Source organism: Cheilinus undulatus, linkage group 8, assembly GCF_018320785.1.
Source record: "Cheilinus undulatus linkage group 8, ASM1832078v1, whole genome shotgun sequence".
Lineage (NCBI taxonomy): Eukaryota > Metazoa > Chordata > Actinopteri > Labriformes > Labridae > Cheilinus > Cheilinus undulatus.
The window spans coordinates 45,626,373-45,638,488 of NC_054872.1; the positions used below are offsets into that span (position 1 = coordinate 45,626,373).

Genomic DNA, 12,116 nt, shown 5'->3' on the forward strand with positions numbered 1-12,116 from the left:
AATGCATTAAATTTTATTAGCAAAAACTGCTCATCAATTACTGAAGTCACTGACTACAAGTCTGCCAACTTGTGGTGTCTTCACACTTACACAAAAATCTGAAAACTTTCCAAAAATTTTACTGTGAGCTGCAAGAGTAAATGCAAATGGCAGAAATTTACAACCAAACTTCATGCTGAATTTTTCCTACCAACCCCATGGTGAGGTATCTTTGTGAAGTGAGCTGATGTGTAAATGCAGCAAATTACTGGGAAACTGTGATGAGGTTTACATCACAATAACCACTGCAATCTTGTGTGTCTCTTTTTGCTCGCCCCACTGTTCTTTGACCATGAATACATCCAAATGCACATCACATCATACATACATAAAGGGACAAACTGTCATCATGGACTCCGGTGCTTCATCTGCCAATTACAACATGACCCTTTTCCCTGCCTTCTGAAACTCCAAACCCCTGTGAGACAGGGAAAGTCTCCCGTTTTGAGGAGCAAGAGTAAAACAGCAAAGTCATGAAGATTTTAGCTGAATCTTTAAGAACTTTCCCAAAGTGTATATGAAAAAAATCAAAATCAAAAAAAGTAATTCAAAGTATTTTAGTTGCACATTTGCAAGCCAGGACTGGACCTTAAATTCATTTTGGAACAAAACTAAACCAGTAAACATCCCTCTGAAACACTCTAGCTCCCCCATCACACCTTGTCTCCCAAGCGCAGGTTGAAGCCGTCCAGCTCGATGAAGGCAGAGGTCTGGATGGTGGTCTCCTGTTTGAGCTCCTCCTTCCTGCCCTCAGGTGAGAGGCGAGACCAGGCCACCACGTAACCCAGGGAGCTGTTGGAGCTGCTCACAAAGCTGCACTTCAGATAGACCGTGTTTCCTGTCACCTCTGAGAGGATCACAGGTGCAGAGGGAGTGGGAGGCTGCTTTGCTGACAAGAGAGAAGAAGAAAGACTTTTACGCAACTTGCTTGAAGTGTAAAAAGATAGTGGGTGCAATTTCAGGGACTTGTTGCGCCATTTCTCTGTCTGTGAATCTCTCCTCGTCTCAGCTCACTCTTTTTGTCTACTCTCTTTGTCTTTCTTCTTTCTTTCTTTCCTTTACTTTTCTCTTTCTGTCTTCCTCTCGTCTGTCCCTCATATGTAGCGTTTCAATGTTTACCCCCTGGAATGCAGACAGTTCATTGGCCAAGTAGCGTCACATGAGATGGCTTAACTTGCATGCAATTGATCTGTGCATTTCCTGATCTGCAAACCCATTACCATAAATCCTAGAATAGCTGTGCCGGTTAAAATGGACACGCCCTGTCAAATTTAAAGTTCCCTTTTAATCTAATGATTGTACGTCCAGGTCCGAACCCGGAACGCAGTCCGCCACTCAGTGACCCCTGCCCTAAAACCTGAATCATTTAGTTAAACCTATGAAATGACCTCCATCTTTATTTGTGAGCATCATAAATAGGTAGACCTATTGCTAGGTAAATCTAGGTAGAGTTTTGTTTTTTACTGCTTCTTCTCCTTTTTATTCATGCACCGTATTGAGAGTAAATGCACTTGAATGCCTCTAATTCATACATGTCTTTATTTGTCAAAACATGTAGCTACACCAACCACATAAGCTTAAAAAATTCATGCAGGGGCGCGCAGATGGTCGAGTGGTTTAAGGCGCACACCATATACATGAGCGGCCCGGGTTCATATCAGGCCTGTGGCTCTTCGCCGCATGTCTCTCCCCACTCTCATCCCTGTTTCTGAGTCTATCCACTGTACTCCTCTATCTAATAAAGGCACAAAAAGGCCCAAAATTAAATCTTAAAAAAAAAACAAAACTCATGCATAAAAGCTGGAAAATATTCAACATGGTCCAAAGAAGAAAATAAGCAAGGCTTGGAGCCTCCTTGACCTGGATTCTGTTGTTTCAAAACAAGTTAACAAAAATGTTCCATAATATTTCATCTGCCTCTAATTAAACCTCCCTCTTCATTCTTTTTGTCCCTTCCCACCTCTGCAGGTTTTCCAGAAACCCAACGTTATTCATGACCTTGCTGAAGGGCCGTCGCCATGGAGACGTGGCCCAGCGGACGCCGGGGACACATGCTCAGCTCATTAAGAGGAGCGGCGAGGGGGCCGACGGTGCATTCCTGACCGCATGGCAACTCCCTGACCTCCTGATTGTTTTGGTGTTTGACCTAACACGAGGAGACAAGCGCAGACCGTAAACACAGCAGCAGGATCCTCACTTTTACAGGTTCCATCCACGTCAACCTCATCGGGGCCGCAGGGCGGTGACGTCGTGGGTGCCAGGTCTGACATCTCTGTTGGGAGGACAGGAGAGTAAAGTGGTATGTAATATGGCTCCAAATTGACTCACATAACAGATTATAAAACATTTTAGTCTGGCGCCACCTTGGCCTTTTAAGATTTTATAACCATTGTTACATTGCAGTGTTATAATGAAGATCTGTCTTTTTTCACATCAGATCCTTCAGGGACTTTGTGAGTTCCTGCAGTTGTCTGAATTTACTGATATGTTTGTAGCAAAGCATCTTTGTGTACAAAGAGCAGACGTGAGCAGTCTTAAAGATGTTGGCAAGCAACTGAACTTGTTATAGGAAGCACGGCCATAGACAAATCATCACTTTTTCAATACTCGAGTAGAATTCTATAACTGGAAAGTTTCAATAAAATGTTAAACTATCTATGAGAATCAGTGTGGACAGTACATTAACCATGAACAAACTTTCAAGACGATTTTTGCTTTGTCCTGTTGCTACTGAACTCTCAGGGGTGAAGCAAACTCTACTGATCTTGCAAAAAACAGATCCAAATTTGACTTTAAATCTTTATAGTTGTGGTATATGGCCATGCTGTAAGCCTGATACTACACTCTGAGGAGCCCTTATAGAGAAAGTAATGGACTTGGCAGTCTTCATTCTGGTTAATCTGTTCTGTCAGAAAAGTAGAACGTCTGTTGAGATGAATGAAGACGGCTTTAAAAACCTCAAACATTCAATCCAGATTCATAATAATAGAAGAGCAAGTTTTAGTTATCATTTACTTTTGTAAGTGTGCACCAGAGATGATTGATTGGTTATGTCTTGTTCATGTTTAACCTTCATCTAACCTTTAAAGTTCTAAGTTTAAGGTTTAAAGTTTGCATCCGTGGTTAAGCCAGTTATGTGATGTTAAAATTCAATAGTCAGAAATAATATAGTTTGCATTGCATTTATTGCCGAAAAACAGTTTTTTTCTATAATGTATTTTAATAAAAACAGACCCTTCTGATGCTAGCATTAGGTGTTCTCAAGGAAAACTGATGTATTGTGAATGTTGCTGATGAATGCAGAAACAAAAATAAGTTAATTTTATGTGCAGGAGCTTACAATTTTTTGCTGTATGCTATATAACTGAAACTAGTTTCAAAATGCTGAATGAGAGAAAAGGTTTTTGTTCAAGTCAATTCCTACTCTGTTGATGGCAAGGGCTTCTACAACTTTTGAAAACATTTCAAGTATAAAAATAGACCTGTTATATTTCTACATTCGTTTTTATAGGCAAATTTAGACTCGATAGTGGTTAATAGCTACATTTGTGTTTTTATATTCATGTATAAGTAACATGGTAATCATGAGCTAAAATCTCCCTGACTCTCTGAGAGGGACCAAGCACACACCAATAGATGTTATAGCCCATACATAAACTATCTTTAACTATCTGAGTTGGTCTAAACTATAAAGTTGAAATCAGCTCATAGAGTGATAAGAACAAAGTGTTTTAAAGGCCGGCTCAGACTACATGATTTTTTGGTCTTTTACAATGACACCATGTCTGTTTTGTCCTGTCTTGGCCGACAGACTGGCCCCACCACAAGTGTGATCGCTCATCGTACGCTGACATCACCACTGTCCTCAGGACTGTGTGAGAGTTCACAGGTGGCAGGGAGGCACGTCAAAGTGTGTCAATTCTAGCCACAACAGAAGCACTCTATGTGATACTAGTGGATTTTTGCACTCAAAAGAAGAAAAAAAAAGAGAAACAATTATGGACCTGTCCTGATGTATCAGGAGGAGGACAATATGGACTCTCTAGCCTACAGATAAAACTGGAGGAATCAATATGATATAACATGTAAAGAAAATTAGCCCAATTAGCCTAGCTAACACCTGCAGCTTCACGGTATGAACACATAAGGAAGAAAAAGTGGGGAATTGTATAATGTCACTTTGGTAAATGATGATACAAAGATGGGAAGAAAATGCTTTCCTGTTGGCAGGTGTCAGGATACAAGTCGTTGACATCAGGTCAGGGTGTCAAACTAGACAACAGTGCAAGAAAAAATCGGACATGCTAGTCTTATCGCATAGTGGTTGTGGGGCGCCTTGGATGTGCCGTCAGCTATGTCACACTAAAAATGCTTTCATCGCTCCTGACACTCATATTCCGGCCCATGACTGACAACGAGCGGAGACAATGCAGACTGGCCAAAATCTGGGCAGTCTGAGCCAGCCTTAGAATAAAAGTACATTTAAACTTAAGCTGCTTGTCATTTTTCCCACACTTATTTGTTTAATTACAAAAGGATTATTACAAATGTAGATTTTTCTGTTGCAATCAAGCAGGAAGTATTTACATGAGGATTACTTGAGAAACCAGCAAAAGCCTCATTAGGCCCCATAGTAAAATGCCCATTTAAAGCAGAGATAAACAAATTTCCTGTTTGGACCAAAACAAGCTTTTGGTGTTATTAGCATATATCTCTATAGAAGTAATCTGTGTGGAGGGGATTTTAAATAATTGTATGTTTTGATTCCATAAAGGAAGGGGGTTGATGGAGTTGGAGTTTTGGAAGTTGTGAAGTTGTAGCACCAGACCTGCCTAAACTCCTTTTTGTCTGAAGTCAAAAGCTTGGTGGAGTCTGCATTTCCATCAACTTTCATTGTTTGACTTCAAAACGCCTCTTCAGAAACCAAAGGGTGACATCCCTGAGACTGAATCCATGATTCAAACAGTCTATGGTTCCTACATACCTTGTGCACAGTAACCCATGCATCCCTGCGTCGGCTGGAGCAGGTACACGTAGAAATCTCCGCAGTTTCGGACGGTGACTGGGATGCGGAACATGCAGCAGTCTTTGCTGTTGCTCGGGTAGAGCTGCCAGGCTGCGCAGGCCGTCAGCTGCCGGACCTCTAGAGGCCCCGGTAGGGACTCACCCTCACCTAGGGACAGCCACACAGGAGCCTGGGTCCCACAGTGGTTCACCTGGATGTTTACAAAGAGATATTTACAAAATTTGGGGACATTGCTCTTTCTTTCAATACTTTTTTTTCTCCTTTCTTTCCTGAAAACAACCCACCAAGTGCACTGTAAATAATAAGGGAAAAACATTTGTCTCTGATGACAAGACTGCACAAAGAAATACTGTTATTATAAGTCCATTGACTTCCACTTAAAAACGACTTAACCTACTAGACCAATAACAGCTAAGCACTCTTAGGAACCAAATTTTCCAAATGGTCAAAGAAACAGAAAAACACTTGTACAAACTGCACCAAAAAGGGAAATATCTTTTTCCCAGTGATGTCTTCTGGAAAAGTCCTGCTGGCCTACCAAATCTACCCATTTATCTGCCATCATCATCATCATCATCATAAAGACATTCTTATCATGTAACACATGTTCACAGCGATCCTCTCTTCCTTTCTCCGCCTACTCCCATGGAGATCCATCACCCAGGGAGAGCAGCGGTGCCCTGGGAAGGCAGAGCAAGGCTGACACTTCAGATGGATCCTGCAGGCTCCTCACAGCAGGCCACTGCAGGAAATTAGACACATTCCAGCTCTCCTTGTTCTCTCCTTCATCATGCAAGACACACCAATAATAGCTGTGTGTGTCCATAATGTGCTCATGTTTGCACACATTAACATCTTCTCGCTCAGGTGAAGGCAGAGAGACTACCCCAGACTCTCTCTACATGAGGTAATGCTGAAAGAGATCTCAAAGAGTGATGGTTTTACATTTCTAATCAGAAATCAGGTGCTTTAATATAATGATCATGGCGCTTATCAAATGCCTCTGAAAGGAGGAGACAGCTGTTGCAGTCTTAGAAGGGATTGATGTGATAAAAAGAGAACTCCCTAAATGTGGGTCAGGGTCATGAGAATTTATGAACTTCAACTACGGTCACAGCGAGCATATGTTTGAGAAAGTCCGACTGAAATGACAGTTTTGAAAGCTTTTTAATGCTAAACTATGTAAAAAGCTTTAAAAATGTTGAATGAAAACAGTTACTAGTTTTGAAAACAACGAGGGTAGAACTGCTTTGGGGTCTTTGAATAGTACCTCCAAGTTCAACAGAAACCTTCAACGAAGCAAAGAAGACATCAGTGAATTTAACAGACACCAAAGGTTGTCTAAAACATGAGGAAAATAATCCCACTATTTGTCCAAGTTGATCATCCTAATGTTAAAGATAAACAACACATGTTTTCAGATGGCACTGTGTAATCATTCAGTCTTATCTTTAAAAGATATTTTGCAATAGAAGAGATCATATACCTCCACACACTGGGTGGGCATGCTCGCCGGCTTGTCAAAAATCTGAAACTGGTACCATCCCGGAGCGAGGGAGTGGTCGCAGATGAAGTCCTGCAGGGCCGACTGCTGCAGCCAGCTGGAGCTGAAGGTGGTGCTGCGGTAGGGGTTCTGGAGGATGGAGTGACCTCCTGGTGCACACTCTGGGGGGAGAACTGCAAGTAAAGACAAAGGACATGAATGAAGGATTTTTAGCAACTCTATGATTACCAATGATCAAACATATGGAGAACTTTCTGTTCATCAAATACTGTCAGGCTGGTCTCTGTTTAATTTAAACACATGAAAACAAACGGAATCAATTACCAAAGTTGTTACCAGGGAAATGGCAGCAGGAGTAGTTGCATTTTATTAATAGGGTCATTAAGAAGTCTGAAGAAGACCAAATTTCAGCAGCACTTGTGGTAATAAGGTTGTCCATAGTTTCATCGGATGAGTCTAGACTTTTTTAACCCTTAGGGATTGTTGTAATATTAGTCACACTCAAGCTGCTAAGTGCAATAAATGTGCTTTTAATATGGTAGCTATAAAAAAAATACATTAAATTTGATTGTACTTTCATTCAGCTACTGTTTTTCACATATAATTGACCTAATGATATCATATATTCATACATTTTTAAAGATTTTAACCCTTTGAAAGCCAGTGTTCTGTCATGATGCCACCATGTTTTCTGATGAAAAAAAAAAAAAGATTGAATTTTTGTACAATGTCACAAATTCACTCTCAAGCTGCTAAGTGCAAAAAAAATGGGCTTTTCATATAATTGCGATAAAAATCATAATATTTTTTTATTCTACTTTCATTGAGCTTATGGTTTGCACATGCAACTGACCTAATTAATGATATCAAATATTCATACATTGTTAATTTGTCATGATATCACCATATTTTTGGTGAAAAAAAAAACAGAAAAAAAAAGAATTATTTGCAATAAACTACATGCAAAACATTTTTGTATTGAATTATTACAGCATGGGATATGTTAATGATAAACATTGATTTTTATGCATTATTATTTTTTGTGTGTTCAGCATATTATTTCTCCATATGCCAAACATGGTCAAAATCTGATGGAGGGTAGTAAAAATGATCAATTCCAAGGCAATGCCCAGATTGACACCCAGATATAAAAATATGTGCATGTATTATGCTTTAATGGAAGTGAGATCAAAAATTGCAGTTTGAATGAGTTTCAATGGCACACCTTTGTGCTTAGCAGCTTGAGTGTAACACTTGCTTATAAATGGTGTATTTTAGACTTACTGTAGGAGCTGAGCTGGAAATAACAAGATCCTATAAAAACACACAATCTTGCCAGAACCCATGCCATATACATGAACACCGCCAAAATTATCAAAGAATGAAGGATGGAAAGTGCATAAAATGCGCACGTCATCCTCTAAGGGCTAAAAGTCCAACAGGCCAAACATCAGACACCACTTTATTTCATAGGAGGCTAATTTAAAGATAAAGATGTTATGCTGTTTCTCCACAAAATCTCTGCCATGATCTCATATATACTGGTGATTAAACCAGAACATTCAGCTGAACAATGTTTTAAAGAAAGGCCAAAATCTCCACAATTGGCAAACAAGAGCAGGACCAGAAAAGATCTTAAGTACTTGTTGCTTATCTAATCATTACCCTTCAACATCTGAGTCTCTTGTTTCTAGTTCCCATATGTAAGCATGTTGTCTTATCAGACATATGAGACACCCCCTTCTTTATGACATTAATTACAATAACACGGCTCTTGCAGAGCCTTTTAACAACTATGAGAAAATCAGCTGCAAGAAACAATCTGTGTCACAATCACAAAGACTTGAGCTTAAGTCAAACCTTAAAGCATTATCATTGGTGTATTTTCCAAGAATTCAAGACATGGTGGGGTCAAAAATGATTATCTTGTAAATAATGTTTTGATTGTCTTCATTTTGCGTGAATAAGCATTTCACGAAAGCTTTAAAGATTAGACTTTTCAGATTGAAATCACATGTGATTTTCAACGAAAGATCTCATTTTCAATCCAGTCATTCTAAAGTAAATCTCCAGGATATATCAAAAATAAAATCAGTATTAAAGACATCCTCTTGAAACCAATCCCTGAGTTGAAGAAAGTCCTAAAACTGCTGCAGATAGTGGGGAGGTCAACAGGTTAAAGGTTAAAGGGGGAGTCTTTAACACACAGTGTGAGTGCTTCTGGATCATTAGAGCAGCTAATAAAATACTTCAAGGTTATAAAACATCTTCCTGCAATAAAACCAATAAGATGGATGCTGCGGTAGCTCACCAATTGTACTCTAAATGCCTCATGTTTGATCTAAATGCCTAATCTTTCTTAGAAGAAGGGGTGGTTATGGGGATTTGAGGAGACCAAGGATCTAAGTTGACATTTTTCAAAGACTGCTGATGGTCAGCCAGGCAGACAACCTGAAAATATACTGCCTTCAGCCCTGGCTGGTACTGGCACAGAGGCATCAAAGCTGCATGTCATCTGTTAGCCTTTTCTGGATTATTCAATAACATTGAATGGTCATATTCAGTGGACAGGATAGATTAAGTATGTTAAAAACTTTTGATTATATTTTGCCTTGACAGGTCATATGGTACATACAACTTCCCAGTTTGGGATAGAGAAAGTCCACCGGCCCATTCATCCAGTGAGTGTTGATATCCTTGTGTCTGCGTGCACAGTAGTAGGACTCTGAGAACCCAATGTAAAATATTGTTTTTAAGACAAAACCGAGCCAGACGATATCATGGTTTTTGCCAGAAAACACCAGAATAGAGCTGTTCACATCTCAGCCATACAAGTTATTTATCTCTTTTTATATGTCAGGGGTACATCTAAAGACTACAAACTAGGTTACAACCTGTAGGAAGTGATGCCAGGTGAGTGAGGAGGTCAAAAGTCACTAGGGAATTGAGGTTTACATTGTGTCCATATAGAATTTAAACCAAACAGCCACAATGGTGAGATGAGCGGGAAAGAAAAGGACCTCAGTTGTAACCATGAGGCCCCCAGCTTCTGCTCCTGTGCGCTGTGTCCATGTTTTCTGGCCCTGACCTCAGAGGTCAAGTGAAAGGTGATACAGCCTGACTCAGTCTGCCAGAGCGGTGACAGGCAGACGAGCTGCTGAGGGAGACGACAGTAGCTGTCAGAGCTGCATATAGACATCCATCTTTATTCGCAGCACCTGGTCCCTTTAATCTCCATGAGCTGTGCTGGACATGGGGGGCAACTGGAGAGACAAAGGCCCACGAGGGTGAAAAGACACGATGGTGAAGTCCTTCCTCTGCTTTCAATGACAACGGAATACATCTTCACTTTGACCATGAGACTTGGAGGTATGTGGCCTTGGATGACAGTCACAGGATGGATGCAAAGATATCGGCTTCTTAAGGCTGAGGTGAATTCAGGAATATCGGGGCGATTTTTGAATTCTTTCTTCTATGCGTTCTCTTGCCATGAATTTAAAGAAAAGGACCAAGACATGATGAAGATGGAACCAGTCCATTTCAGGAGAAAGGAAGGTTTTATTTTCTTCTAAAGATACATGACTGACAATTTTGTTGAAACTGTTCCGAAATATCTTTTATTGGTAACCTTTAGGTGATGGGAACAGACATTTTTTTCAGTGATTAAGGCTATATTGTGAGCCTTTCTTCCATAAATTGTATTTATTGTACTGTTCAAATAGTGCTTGAAAATAAAATTACTGGAATGGTACATGCATGGACATTTTATTGAGGCAAGGACAGGATGATGTATTTGTTGTAAATGGACATGTAGGATTTTAAGAGGCATTTCTATCTAGTTATAGATGCGAGCAAAAGCAAAATGCTTTGCAAATGTAGGTTATCTATGAACATTCCTTGCAGTTGAGAAGGGTCTGCACACAAAAAGAGGAAGGCAACCACTTATGTGGAATATACAAAGCAAATTAAATGTTATTTTTTTGCAATTTTAACCATTTTTCTTAGATTTACAGCCGTTTGGCATTTTCCAAATCATCAAAAACTATGCTGTTCCATCCACTGAAACCCTTTCAAGGTTAACAGAACAACATATACACAACCTAAGTACAAAAAAATCATTTACTAACATTTTGATTCTGTTTGCATCAGAAGTTCAGGCATTCTATCAGCTTTGACAATGTTATGCCCTAAAGATGAAAACTAGCAAAAGCTTATGTCATCTTTCAAGGGTCAAACTCCTGTTATATGTTTGCCCCGCCCACCTACGTGATGTCACACCAATAAGAGCACGCAGTTTTTATTATAGGGTATCAAAGCTAGGACTGATAAAACTAATAGTTATCATTTCCATTTATCAGTTTAACTGTGAACTCTCCCTTATGTTACTCTTATTCGACCTTACGTCTCAATCACCCTGATTCTAACCTAAAAGTTAGATGAGAAAATATCAGTTTATACTCAAAAGTTTTAAAAGACTATCAGCGAATTCAAATGACTACAGTTCGTTCAATCAGGTTTTATCTATCCATCCGCAATTGATCAATAACTGTAGAAAACGCTGTCATTCACCCTCACCATAGAAATAAGTCATGTGTAAACATTACCCACGCCAGTCAAAGTTTATAAAGTAGTAGTTTCTGAACCAGCTCCTACCTGTTTGAGCGTGCTTTGTGTTAAGATGTAAAAACAGCACGCACTGTAGAAGTTTGAAAACGGTTTCAAGTCTCATCGTCCTGCACGAGCCAGCGCGCGACTTCCAAACCCAAACAGCGCGAGCACTGAGCGCGAGCACCGAGAGTCCTTTTAATAAAACAAAGCTTGATCGTCGTTAGGTATTCCCAAATCCAAGCAAGTGAAGTTATTAATCCTCTTAGCTAGTGCTAATGCTATCTTGTTCCTAGTGGAGTCACTTGTGTACAGAGGAGGCTGTCGTTTGGTCTGAGACACCAGAGAGCAGCGGCTGACCTCAGTCAGCTGCAGGCTGCAGCATCACAGTTAGGAGGGGCATCAGTGATACACCTTCTCATGACCCAGACCCACAGCACCTCTGCACACATCTGCATCAGAGCTTTGGGACAGCTACAGACCGAAGACACTGATATTATTCTCAAAGTTTGAAATCGATCAGCAAAAAGCTTAAGAAAATACCATTCAATATATTTGTTTTCTTTTGCAGATTTTCTCAACCAATACGTTGTGATATCTCTGAAGTATGAGTACATTGTGAAAAATTCACATTTTGACATTTTATTTTAAAAAGCACTGGTGAGTTCTAAGTGCATTTATGAAAATGTGACAGTTAAAGCTCTCATCAGGAGTTTTTCTCTGGTCAGTTAATGGGCTCAGTATGCTTCATTATGAGCTAAAAAAGCAAACCAATGAGAGGAAAGGGGTAGTTATGATCATTTCTAAAAGGCTTTTCTGAACACATGCAATCACTGACACCTACAGTGTAGGTGTCAGACAAGGAGATCAAATCCTTTTTATCTTTTCCTCCTGAAAGAATTATTTAAATTTTCACTCTAGATGTTTGAAATTAGGAGGAGT

General features: G+C 39.8%; 1 protein-coding gene across 1 annotated transcript in view; it reads right to left on the minus strand.

Moving 5' to 3' along the window:
- Nucleotides 1-11,421, minus strand: part of vwdel (von Willebrand factor D and EGF domains-like) — a 41,496-nt gene extending 30,075 nt beyond the window's left edge. The window contains exons 1-5 of the mRNA XM_041793473.1: nucleotides 11,223-11,421; nucleotides 6,552-6,742; nucleotides 5,024-5,255; nucleotides 2,237-2,311; nucleotides 699-928 (exon numbers count right to left, since the gene is read on the minus strand). Coding sequence (XP_041649407.1) covers nucleotides 699-928; nucleotides 2,237-2,311; nucleotides 5,024-5,255; nucleotides 6,552-6,742; nucleotides 11,223-11,298 — 804 coding nt within the window. The 5' untranslated portion in view covers nucleotides 11,299-11,421. The remainder of the gene's footprint in view (nucleotides 1-698; nucleotides 929-2,236; nucleotides 2,312-5,023; nucleotides 5,256-6,551; nucleotides 6,743-11,222) is intronic.
- Between the last annotated feature and the right edge of the window lie 695 nt (nucleotides 11,422-12,116).